General features: G+C 38.7%; 1 protein-coding gene across 1 annotated transcript in view; it reads left to right on the forward strand.

Annotated features, from left to right (window-relative positions):
• Positions 1-2135: 2135 nt before the first annotated feature.
• The window catches only part of vipr2 (vasoactive intestinal peptide receptor 2), a 57126-nt gene continuing 45151 nt past the window's right edge, over positions 2136-14110 (forward strand). Inside the window, exon 1 of the mRNA XM_028592999.1 lies at positions 2136-2410. Within this exon, the coding sequence (XP_028448800.1) occupies positions 2360-2410 (51 nt within the window). The 5' untranslated portion in view covers positions 2136-2359. The remainder of the gene's footprint in view (positions 2411-14110) is intronic.

A 14110-nucleotide genomic window follows, 5' to 3' on the forward strand; every position in this document is an offset into this window, starting at 1 on the left:
ATCTCTCTCTGATACAAACTGCTGCTTGTCTGAGTGAATTTGTGTCAGAAATGGGTTCCAGTATCCATAGATTCTCAACAACATTACAAGGGTCGTTATGACAACAACAACAACATGTATTCTTATGTTTTCAACCCAAATGGTTAACGATTCTATTCCGTGCTATCTTTGATTCTATTGTTGCTATGGGATACCAGGTTGTTTATGTTTGAACATGCAGAATGAATGTAATGATTTCTGATGATTCCTAAAATATGGCAGAGAAGGAATACTTTACGAAATATGGAAAGGAAAAAGACGGTTGTCTTTGCACAAGAGCAGTACACACAAGTAGGCGCCATTTTGGGACGCCATTTTCTTTAACTCCAATAACCATGTGCTCTCAGCAACTACCTGTTATTTGATTACTAGATGTGCATTTACCACAATAAAACATTTTTTTTTACTTTTATTCAAACTATCCAATACTTTTTAAGTTGGATTTGAAAAGCCGTTTCTCATGTTTAGCTTGTACATGTTAAAGGTTGTCGTAAAGGAAGCTACTCCTATCCCTCGCTGCTGCAGCAGTGAGCATTTCCCCACATTGGGTAGAAAGGGCTTTTTTTAATAATAATAATAATAATAATAATAATAATAATAATAATAATAATTAATAATACATTTTATTTAAACGCGCCTTTCTCAGCACTCAAGGACACCATACAGGGATACATAAGACATTTAAAAGCAGCAATAAATAAAAATAAAGAATAAAACGAGAATAGAAACAACAGAAAGAGGCAGAGCAGTTGACATCAAGTGGAATAGGTCGTTTTAAACACGTGTGTTTTGAGTTGCAGTTTGAAATGGGGGATAAACTGGCCGGCCGTCTCTCACACACACGCGCCGCCACACACACACACACACACACACACACACACACACACACACACACACACTTACACTTAACAACATAATTGGAATTACAACTACCACAGCAATCCCACCAATCGGTCCCAAAACGTCCCAGTTAGAGAGGAAACGCTGTAAAAGTAGGTAGCCTATTCTTTGTAAATCTTTACAATCATTACCCAAAAGAACCAAGCAGGCCCGCCTTGTTGCTCAAACCAAATTTTCTTCAAAAGTTGCCATTTTCTGCGTGTAGCTCGCTAGCTTGAAGTAGGTTGTTGTTTTCTTGTAGCGAAGGGTTTTTGAGAACGGCAACAAACGGAGAGCAGACATTGTAAGGATAGGAGGGACAATCATTTATGTAAAATTATTTAAAAACTAAACAAAATCTATTCTAAAAAGAGACATGAAGTCAATCCGAATCCAGGGTCCAAGAACAATTAATAGGAAGATGGAAATAGACATACAGCTAAAAAAAGATAGGTAGAATAACAACTATTAAGTACATACAGTATAAGGAATCGGTGTATTCATAAATCTAAGCCTATTGTATAAAAAGCAACAATGACCAACAACATACAAGTCAAGTGATTTCTGCAAATTTTAAACAAAAAAGAATAGTGTAAAGGAATAAATATTGAATGTCTAATGTGTTAGATTAGGCTACTTCATATACAGCATCTATATAGGCTATCTTTTCTTTTTCAAAGATAATTTTTTTGGGGGCATTTTAGGCCTTTATTTCCACAGGACAGATGAATAAAAGAAAGGGGAGCGAGAGGAAGAATGACATGCAGCAAAGAGCCGCAGATCGGAGCCGAACCCGTGGCCGCGTCAAGGAGTATGAGCCTCTATATATGTGCGCCTGCTCTACCAACTGAGCTAACCCGACCACAGGCTAACATTTCTTTTTGATGCTGCCTTCAAAGTAATTGTTCATTGCCAGCCTGTCATTGCGCTGTAACTTTCTTGTATTTCATAGCTGTCTTATTCCATTTTAAGCGCTTTAATATTCTCTTTAACGAATGTTTTTAATTGTTTTTATCTGATTTAATGTTTTGTGAAAAGCACTTTGAATTGCCTTGTTGCAAGAATGTGCTTCATGAAAAATGAATAAAGCTGCCTTACCTGTATTACAGTAATCCTCTATGTTTTATTTTGAAATCCAGTACCGGAAGTCTCCGTGCCTATTATTGTAACTTGACGGTTGAAAGCAGCCGCGGGTCACTGATATCTCTGCACATTCATCCAGCTCAGTGGGGGATACAGGACATCACCGGCTTCTTCTCGTTTTTTAAAGCGTTCTTTCCCTCCACATTCATGGATTTAAAACAATATCCAGAGCCCCTTAGCGGGATGAAAGAGTCCAAAGTGGAGTTTAAATGAAGTCCGGACTCCTGTTTTTATTTATTAGCGGCGTTTCTGCTGTTAGGACCTGAATGTGACCGGGGCTTCTACCTGAGGAGTAAAGATGAAAAGTTTGCTCTTCGTCACCTTGTGTCTCTCGGCGTGTCCGCTCATGGTGAGTCCCTTTTACTACACTTCATCAGCGATGTTGTGAGTCTAAAGGACAACGTGATGGTGGATATAGCCTATTAATGGTGTTTTCCCAAGCATTAATGCTAATATGTAAATATGTGTACCACACACCTGATATGCCAACATTTTAATTAGCCCACTGATTAGTAAAGACACACATTTTCAAGGGGACACAACCAAGTTATACAAAATCTTAATGGAGAAATATCACCTTTTTATATTGCTAATAATATTCTAATTAACTATAGGCTATATATATTTTCCTATAACTAATTATATGGACTTGTATGTCCAACGCTGAAGTCAGCTTCGTCATTACTGCTGTGAAAGCGTGACATTCAAGGTGAAGTAGCCTATTAATGATGTCTGAAACACACTTTCAGATTTGTGAAAGCTTTTATTATATTTTACAATAAATTAGGGCTGGGCGATATGGAGAAAATCAAATCTCATGATATTTTTTGACCAAATACCTTGATATCGATACCGCAACGATATTGTAGTGTTGACGATTGGTGCTTTCACAAAATATTTACACAATGAGATTTTTGATAAATAATCATCAGTAATGTGGATATTATGACTAAGTGGGTAAAGGCAAATAATAGAACAGTTACAACAGTCTGGTAAGTTCAGAAAATGACATCACTTTACTGTAATACAGCCTTTAAAACCAGGAAAAGACAACACTTGTGCCATATTACGATATCCAAAATTTAAGACGATATCTAGTCTCATATCACGATATCAATATAATATCCCCCCCGCCCCCCACACACACACTTGAAACCATCAGTTGCAAGCAAATCTGACCCCAAAGTCTATCCACGATAATATCCAACCAATCGTTGGTAAGTAGGCGGAACGGGGGAGAGAACACCATTGCAGTATTGAATAATTTGTGCCCAGACGCAATTTTCTAAATTTTGAAATTGGAAAAACAGGTTAAAGATCAAAATTTTGAATTTGTCAAGGTGGATAAAAATTAAAAATTGGATATTTTAAACCATTTTTCTGTTTTCACAAATGTCCGTTTGTGCTTAGAAAATTGAACTGATAAGTGTTACACAGCCCTAATTGATTCTGATGATTAATTATAGTACTGCTTATTATTTTCATTATCATTTAATCTGCTCATTATCTTCTTGATTCACGGCTCAATTGGTCTATAAAATGTCAGGAAATGGGTACAAAAAATGTCAATCACCGTTACCCCAATAACGTTATTTGAAAAATAGTGTAAGACAATGCTCAAAATTCTGGTTTCTTTTTGAATATTTCCTGTTTTTCCTCCAGTCTTATGTTGAATTATTTCCCAATACATCTTAAGGTTTGGGATTGTTGTTTAGACAAAACAACAAGAAATTTGAATTTGTCAGCTTTGGTTTCGCAAAATTGTGTACTGCTGTGTGACATTTTATGGATTAAACGATAACTCGCTAATGAAAAAAATCAATAGCTGCAACTTTAGTCTAAAGATGTTCAATTTACTGTCATATAAATCCAACCAAATGCTCACATTTTGAGAAGCTGTTACACTTTACTTGAAGGTATATACATAAGAGTGACATGACACTGTCATGAACGTGTCATAAACATTATTAACAGTCATAAATGTTTATGGCATAACGGGTACATTTGGGTTTTGTCATGACAAGTTATGGTTATGGTTAGGGTTCATGTGTCATGACTGTGTCAAGATAGTGTCATGTCACTCTTATGTAGATACCTTCAAGTAAAGTGTTACCGAAAATTTGAGCATGTTGGCATAAAAAATGGCTTAAATGATTAAGCAATTAGAAATGTTATCAGCTACTTTTTAGGTGATCGATTGATTGTTTTTAAGCCATTTTTTCCCAACTGAAAAGCTTAACATTTCCCCAAATCCAGATTTTTTTTTTGTTCTGTCTAGATATGTGATATTTTGTATAGCAAACACAATCTTTTAACCTAAATTTACTTAACTCTTTATTGCACTTTATCTGTTACTTTATACAATTCAATTTTATTTATAGTATAAAATCAAAACAAGAGTTATCTCAAGACACTTTACATATAGAGTAGGTCTAGACCCCCCCCACCCCCCAAAATGCCAGATGATGTTGAAGGGGGCGGGTTTGACTGCGAGGAGGTGAAAGGCTCCTCTGCTCCATCTTTTTACAGTCGAATACCGTGCAACTTTCTGCCTTAATATTAATACGCATATGTTGCACTTTTCTGACTCGGCATCCAGTTTTATAAAGTGTAGACACACTTTAGACCTCTGGCATTGTAAAACTATGCGGTAGAACACATGAGGAAAAAACAACTAGCTACACTTGTGTTGTGTGACTGCAAGTATCTTCGGAAATCCTCCCCGCTACAGGCTAACACAGACGCAGCAGCTTCGGCTTTGGAACCAAAATTTGGCACCAAAAGATAAATACTTTTTCCGATACTCATAGTATCGGAGTTTTTCGTTCAATACCATAAAAGTATCGACGTTCGATGCCCAGCCCTAATAGGATCTGAACAAATCGGGTTACGTTACCTTGCATAAGCATGGACACCTGGCCAATAGTAGCGTGTGAATGCTATTGAAGGGCGGGTCTAGCCTAGAAGTTGCGTGGGTTCCATAATAACGCACCTCGGACAGACCCCGACTCTTGGTGGACGGGTGTCTGCCGGTTGGGACACTTACACTTAACTGTCTTGTTTTTATTTGAATTACTCTTATGCCTTACATTTTGTCTGTGAGCAACTGTAACTGAACATTTTCCCCAATGGGATCAAAGTATTCAGATTCAGAAACCCTGATTCTGAGGGTTATACATGCTTTTATTTCGACCAGGCTTGACTACTGTACTTGTCTACTGTAATGCCCTTTTATGTTGGCGTAAAGCAGGCCTCTATGTCACGCTTACAGAACCCTGCAGCTCCTCTTTTAACAGGAACTCGTAGGTGAGATTAGGGCTGGGCGATATGGACCGAAAGTCATATCCCGATATATTTTGGCTTAATATCGATATACGATATATATCCCGATATGTTTTCCGCAAAGTGAGAGCAAATGTTCAGTCAAAGTCAAAGCCAAATTTGACATGTCACAAGTAGTTTCATAGAAACTGGCTATTTCAGTGAACAGTTGCAAAATCAAATGAATAAATAATAAACAGGTTTCTTCACCTGGTTCAATGCTCAGCTGTTCAAATAACAATAAAATGTAAACATAAATTCTGATTAACCCTTGTGTTGTCTTCCCGTCAATATTTTTGACGCCTTTTTTTCAGTTTGTTTTAGTTTTTTCCAACGTTTTAAATTGTTAAATTTTTCTTCTACACATTTTCAGCGCTTATTTCTACGTCCCATGTTTTCTTATATAGGGCTGGGCGATATAGAGAAAATCAGATAATATGATATTCTTGACCAAATACCTCTATTGATATTGCGACGATATATTCTAGAGTTGACAGTTGGTGCTCTCGCAAAATATCTTCACACTTAGATTTTAGATAAATAATCATTAATAATAGAACAGCTAGAACATCTGGTAAGTTCAGAAAGGTACATCACTTCACTGTAATGCAGCCTTTAAAACCAGGAAAGAAGACACTTATGTCTTATCACGATATTACGATATTCAAAATCTAAGACGATATCTAGTCTCATATCACGATATCGATATTAATATCGATATATCGCCCAGCCCTAGGTGAGATCCCATCACCCCCGTACTGGCCTTCCTCCACTGGCTCCCTGTACGTTTTTAGAATTGATTTTAAGATACTTACTGGGCTAGCTTCAACCTATCTCTCCGACCTATTGAAACCATATGTTTGCAAACCTCTTATAGACACCCGATTCATATATTAACACGGAAAATAATTGGCAGATAAATAGATAAGGAAAATATTTATAGAGAATAAAAATGAGGACAATTGAAGTTGTTTTCAAGTATTTTTCCTTTTGTTTAATCAAGATCACTCATTAGATAAGGCCTAATCTCGCAGGCTGGTTGTTCTGGCCGAGCGGTCCTCCAGCTATTGTCGCGCTGCCCTTTTCCAGTGTTGATCCACCTCTCAGGATAAACAGTGCTCTCTTCCCACAAGCCTCCTCTGACTAAAAGCAGACGGGGCTGTCAAAATGTTCTCATCACCCAAAGCAAATGTGAGGGTTTAATGATCTAACTGGTGAACGCTGCCAAGTACACAAAACCCCTTTCACGTCAGCACAGATTCTTCACCAGTCTTTCTTCTCTCTTTCCCACTTATATTCTGGAAGGGATTATGTGTGTCTGTTGCTCAAAGGCGCTGCAGAAGGATGGATGGATGGATACTGATGTCAAACTGGATCATTGCTTCAGTTTGGCTGTAACTCAAAAAAGACTGTCCTTCCCCTGAAAAATGCTCACATAAGTCGTTTGTTGAAGCAGCAATTACAGGCTATATCAGAGAATGTCTAATAAGGAGGGAACTTCCATTCTCAGAAAAAACTTCTGGCTTCTGGTTGCAGTTCCACTCTGGTTCCATATAAGGGCGCTGACGGGCGCGTGCAGAATGAATGGTGGTCTATGGACCTATACCCCTCAAAATCCACTTTTCTCAGGATAAAATGTTTTGTCTAGTAATTTGAATGTTGCATTTGAAAGGGGAGGCAAAGAAAATACACACTGCTGGGTGTTAGATTTTTGTAAAGTCTTTTTTTTGTTCTAAAAAGCTTTTTAAAATGTCAATGACGTCATACACATCATACGGCCAGAGATACTGCTCTGAGTCGCTTCCTTTTTTCTCAGAATGCTAGCGTGTGATGGGCAACGACTCAACCTGTAAGAAATTGAAAAGACATAAGTACTCGTTCATTCAGCTTTTGACCTATAATCCAGGTTGAACTTGCAAAAACTACAATCACATCTGAGATTTCTCAATGACAATCGGGCGAAAGAGACAAATTTAGCCGTCTAGCTCCATAGACTCCCATTCATTTTGCACTCGCCTGCGATCACCCCCAGTGGAACTCTGGAACTGCAACCAAATTCGGTACAATGGGGCTGAATAGGGAGTGAATAGGCTCTCCGTAGACGGGCTCTGGCTATATTTAGGTTTATAGTGGCGGCGCCCTCTAGTGGACGTATTCTTATGATGGAGCAAAGCAGGAAGTAATGTAACGACCAACAAACGCAGGACTTTCACCCAGGAGGCCCGGGTTTGAAGTAATTTAAAAGTAAAAAAAAAAACTAGTTTAAAAAAAAAAAAACGTTATGGAGCTACACGTTCTGCGTCACATGTGTAACCTAAAGTTAAGTAGCGTCTGATTTGAACCCCAAACCACCATCTTTTTCTTAACTAGTTAATTTTGTTGCCTAAACATAACCAAACTGCTACCATTTCACAACGTTAACGATTTGTTTAAAACCGCAATGTAACGTTCTCTGATTTTAGATGTGAGGTATTTTTTTATTGTGTCCGTTTTACCTGATTGTTTAAACTTTTTTTTCTTTTCTTTCATCTGTTGTAATTTAAATGTCATTGTAATTATTATTGTAATGTAATTTGCTGAAATGCATGTGTGCACTTGGCCCCATTGAAAATGAAGGTCTCCCTCAATGGGCTCTGAGTTTTAAATAAAGGTTTAAAAATTAAATTTCCTGACCCTGCTAGGGGTGTTAATGTGGTCCTTCGGGTCACCAGGTTCCGAAGGATAAAACAAGGGTTAATACAGCACGTTAGTGCTTGTTTGTATAGCATTTTGGTCAGCTTAAACTGTGTTTAAATGTGCTCTAGAAACAAAATGTACTTACTTAGTTTACAAGAGAGGGTTTAGAGAGCAATTCTCAACAAAATAAACAGAAGTACATAACCCTTAAAGGACCACACTTAATTTATGAAACGCTCCCGTGGATCTCAGCAGAGCAAAAGGAATAAACAACTGATCTCGTCCTTTGGTTTGGAGGACTTGTTTTTATTTCTTTACTCTCACAATAAATTCCCACTAGAGTCAAGGGATTTTGATGTACAATAAATGTTTGATATGTAAACAAAGCTCCTCCATCCAAAGCCTCTTTTGTGGGAACACATTTTGGTAATTTTGACTCTGAAGATGCAGTATAATTGATATGTTCTGTAGACGTCTGTTTGCAAGATGCAACAGCCAGTGTGCTGAACTCCATTTTTCCCCCCTGGGAGATTGCGGTTGTGTCGGAGTGAGAACGTGCGGTGCTGTTGTGTAACGTTACATCTCCAGCAGTGGAGCGAACACCCTTGTGAAGGTGGTGGTGCAGTGGGCCGCGGCACCTTTTGCTGGTGCTCGCGTTTGATGCTCTACTTTATTCTGTGTGTGATTTTTGTATGATGTATTCAGAAGGTTAACCTTTTGCAGGGTTTCCCGCAGCACTTTGCAGCTAAAGCGGCTGCCTAAGAAACACTAACCTGACTCCGCCAGATGCATCGCTTCACATTTGCTCGGCATATCCATCTGGGAACTTTCCGTTGGAGAACTTTTGGGAAGGGGTGAAAATACTGGTTAGCTTATTGGATAAACCATCTGTCTATCACCTATGTTGGTGATAGACGGGCCAAATCAACCAATCAGATCCACGAAGCGTATGAAAATACAACCACAAGCCCGCCCCTACTGCTGCAACCTGCCTCAAAACCAACGCTGATTGGTCGGTCGTTTGGCGAACGGCTCCAAATTTTCTCTATCTCAAGATGCCAGGCTGATCTGCGAGTGGCAAACTGGAGCTCGCCAGATCAGAACGGTCTCACGAGGCTAAAGAAACACACGCCTGTCACCTAAACTACGTCGTCAAAATAAAAAATAAAAGTATATAAGCGATATGCGCCGTGTTAGTCTGTCCTGTTTTCTCCCTTTCATTCCAAACCACACAGTTGACAACCTGCAGGTGGAGGCGGTGGAGGCAGGCTCGGACATAAACGCCACGGGCTGCTGTGGACTTGTGTCAGTCTCGCAAGCGGTTTCAGGAAAGTGGCTGCATGTGTCCGACAATACACAAAAATTAACCGGTACGAGCCTACAGCTGTCAGGACACGGTCTGCGGAAAGTGTGTCCGAGCCTCGCGGACAGGTGAACTGAGACTCCGTTTCCTGCTTGTCGGTCAGTGGTTAGTGATCGGTTAACATTTCATTTCATTGTTCTATCTTTTGGAAGGCTGGCTGCCAAAAATCGCCACTTACTATCTGATTAATTAGCCTGAGGTAAACAATAGCTATCAGTAAACAGAAGTTTTGTGTGTGTGTGTGTGTGTGTGTGTGTGTGTCGGCCCGCCCCCCACGAAGCTCCGACCTTCAGAGCAGCAGAAGAAAGTAGCCGCACCTTCGCCAAAATGAAGACTGAAAAACAGAACTATTTTGGCACATTCACTCGCCATGTGGCAGATAGCCATATAGATAGATATCATTTATTAATTATATATTATTTAATTTAATTTAAAAATTAAATTGAATATTTATTGTTTAATAATTGTTAAATGTAGTACAGAGTCTGTAGTCTATCGCGCAAACGTTTTATATTATTGAAATGAAATAAATAGACATTTGAATATTATGATGGTATTTTTCACTTTTTGGTTGTATTTTACAGGCTACCTCATTGTTAGATGATTAAACGAGCAATATATTAACCACTCATGAAATATTATCAGTTGTAGCCCTAAATTAAAGTAAATTTTACGGCTCTGATTCATATGATTTAAAGTTACTGCAATCAAGATCAGGAAAGCTTTGCTCTTTCCAAGTTTAAAAGACTGTGTTCCTTTTAAAAACACTAACACTACGGGTTCAACAACACACTGTGTGTGTGAATGGAGAGAGGCAATAATCTAACCGATCGAAAAGACGACGCAGAAGTCGGATTTGCAGTCAACGGTCATTGACATTTAATTGACACATGTCATAATTAAGGTTTGAAGAGGTTACGTCATGATTTGCTTCTGTACTGGCTGTGTGTCTTAATTTGTCCCAGTTTATGTTCCAGTCTGTGCGTGTGTTCTGCAGCCAGAGGACAGCAGGGACTCAGGTGTGAACAGGGTCTTGGCCACTATGGTATATTAAGCTCATTTGTCTGAACGTGGGCTGTGGGAGATCTAACTCAGCACAGTGGGTTTTAAACACAAACTGGGTTACTCAAAATGAGTTCACAGTAGAAGCAGACGAGGGCTCATGTTGGAAAGTTGACACTGTGTATTTTTAATCAAATAAGTTGGCAGAACAAAAGGTACTGGATGCCTGGTTTCAGCTGTAGATAAGTGTTACACGTCTGCTAAAAATGTGTTTTTCGTTGAGGAGAGAAGAATGACTTTTTGTAGCTATATGTACAATTGGTAGAAAAGCTGTTGTAAAGAACAGGTTTTCACAACACAATAAAAGCTCAATTTCCAAACACAACTCTTAATCAGGAAGTCGGTCAATTCTGAGTTTTTTTTTTTAAACTGTTTCTAAATCCACATTAGTACTAGAAGCGAGGCCCATGGTGCGTCCACCTGCTCTTCGGAAGGTCCCATCTCATGAGTTGGGAAGTCGTTATTCAGACTTCAATGTGTTTATGAGCTTTTTTAACCATTTCTAGCCACTGGGGGACCATAGGCAGGCTGGGGGAACTCATATTAATGTTAAAAAAAAAACTCATAAAGTGAACTTTTCATGCCATGGGACCTTTAAACAGAAATGTTTTGTGTTGCTTACTTTAACCATTACCTGTCGTAAAGGATTACATTTTCATAGTCAGGATGTTAAATGGACTTAGTGTTTGACCCTTCTACATGCATTAAATCAGACATATCACCTGTATAACAGTGCAATTACAGTCTTTGTGAAAAAAAAACGTGTTATATAACACATATTCCTACTAAACCTTAAAAATGACCAAACCCTGCTTAGAAATAAAGCACTTTACACATAGTCAATGAAATGGAAATATGAGCTGTGTAAACATAATGCACAGGGTAGCAGATGTTAACTGTCCAGATCATGTCCTCCACCAGTCTAAAGGGTTTATTTTCTACTGAAGGTGTGTCAGCTGGTAATGTAGGCTCTCAGGTCACAGAAGTCATCCTGTGGTTACTGAATCTTGTCTGATGCTGCTGTTGTCTTCAGACCATCGCTTGGCAGAAGTATGACACCTATCCCACAATACCTTCATACTACTGAGGAGTCTTGTGGATCCAGGTAAACCTCGTCAAACAGATGTTCAGGACAGCATCTGATCAGTCAGATCTGTAAAACATGGCAGATTCAGTGATTAAACTAAATGATAAAAAAATATTTTTTTAACAGGGTGTACAACTGCACATACATTTTGTCTTGAAGGAGAAGCATGTATTTAACCCGGTGCGTGGCAATTACCGTAGTAATAAACATGGTTATAATATGTCGAGCAAATATTAAATTTGTATTCTTTATAATTTAACTTGTAACATCATCTGAAATCTGTAGTCATGGCAACAGGTACAGTGTAAAACATGATAAATCCATTTTTATTCTGATTTCTTGAGGTGAGAGAGACTCCTTTTGAAAATAGCTTAACTTTGGAACCTTATTTTATTTATCCCTGTTATGGACAAGCATGACATGGTTGGTATCAATGGATTTCTTAGATCATCTTGTTTCATATGATAGCATATATATTCACTAGGTTTACAACTGGGCCCGCTAAAAGACAGTAATATCGGCCAAGATAAGCCTTGCATTACCGCCATATACTGGAGAGCACTGGGATTGTCACTTGAGACACAAGTTGTTTGTGGCAACAACGGTGCAGAAAAACAGTCTCTAAAGTATCCACACAAATAGGAGATTGAGAAATACTAAATTAATTTACAAATGATGAAATATGAGTTACAAATTAGACTCCCGGACACAAATACGCATTTGCGGATACAAATTGCTCTGCATTCATTTCTGCATTGTGTTTTACAAGTTGCAAATACTTATGAGACTTTTTTAGCACCATACCTGAGTGAGCCACCAAATCCCTCAAGTTTTTCATTGGGTTGAATGTAGCCTTTTGTCCAAACAACAGGATCTGTTGTATGCATTTCCTGTTGTATTATCTCATAAAGAGAGCCGGAGAGAGAGCAGGTTTTTTTTCACCAGATGGATCAACAGGAAGCTACGGCATCTTCAAAACCTACACCACACCCACACCATTACGCCCGCAGTGCAGTCTGGCAATAAATCAACCAATTAGTTGCTTGTTAACCGAATGCTACCTTTAGATCTAACTATGCCTTTCAAGAACAAGGCATTAGTGCAAAATGGATTGAACATACACACACCTTCTCTAACTAGAAAACGAAAAAAAGCGAAAGAGACTACTGCTCAAGCCTGGGTTTCTCAAATAGACATGAGATTTAAGTAACACCTTTTTTTCCTTGTAGTTCGCACATGTTGTGTGAGCGTATCATCTCTCTCAAAGTGTCATTTCACATTATGCAAAACGATTGCCTTCTCAAATGCGACTGCTGTTGAAATGGCAGTCATTCATCTCGTCTTGCTACAACATCTCACACTTTGTAGAGTAAACTGGACAGTAATTGATATGAATTGAAAACGGCAGTATAAAGCGCCATCAAAGGAGTTTGAACCATTAATGCATACGAGGCTGTAAAACACACCGGATACATTTACATTTTGTGCAAAGTGACGTAGAAATGAGGTACAAATCATAGACCGCCTGAAGCTGTGAGCGGCCAGGTGATAATTGTGGCGCTTGTTGGTCTTTTTTATTTTAATTGGATGAGACGTGGGGCCGCATAGCAGGGGGACAAAGAACACAGCTGCCTTCTCTCTCATGTGGAAAGGTATTGATTTATCACTTACAGGCAGTGAAAGTGTTTGTGCAACTTGGTCGTGTTAATGACTAGCAACTTACTGTAAATGAGGTTAACACAAGTCCTCCAGAACACAACGAGAAATAGCTGGTTTATTCCTACCCTCTAAAACATATATCTAAACCAGAGAAGCAAACGGCAGCAGTTTGGTAATGTTTAGGCACTAAAACTACTTGGTTAAGTTTAGAAAAACATCATGGTTTCGGGTTAAAATGAGACGCCGATTCACTCTGGGTTATGCATGTGAGGCAGAACATGACATAGCTCCATTTCCGCCTCCATAAAATAAAATACAAACTGCTGTTGACTTTTATTTTCAAGCGGGACACAGACCACAGCCTCCTAGATGTAAGTCCTGTGTTCGTTTGACCCATCCACCACCCTAACCTGCCTACTTATGCAGAACTTGGTGCTCTTTTCTTGCTTTGCTCCGTCATAATTACTAAGGCCGCTAGAGAGTGCCGCCAATATAAAGATAAATAAAATTGGTATTTGCTGCTTAAACAAACGACCTATGGGACCGTTTCTCAGTCAGTCTGGGTTAACATTACAACAACTCTTAAAATGTATGAAATAAAGAACTTTATTAGACCTTTTTAATAGAAATGGTCAGATACCATTTTTTGCTTCCCGAAACCGATTCCGATACCTGAACTTGCGTATCGGCCAATACAGAGTACCGATCCGAAACCAGTGTGTCATATATTTTATTATGTTTTAACAACTGTATACTACTATCCCTGTATGGATGTGATATTATTCTATCTTTGATGTTAAACTACTTTAACGTAGATTTTCTAGGCTTTATTTTCATTTTCATTTCTTTATTTATAGCCCAAAGGCTAATTTCCATCTGTA

This window comes from Perca flavescens, chromosome 12 (genome assembly GCF_004354835.1).
Source record: "Perca flavescens isolate YP-PL-M2 chromosome 12, PFLA_1.0, whole genome shotgun sequence".
Lineage (NCBI taxonomy): Eukaryota > Metazoa > Chordata > Actinopteri > Perciformes > Percidae > Perca > Perca flavescens.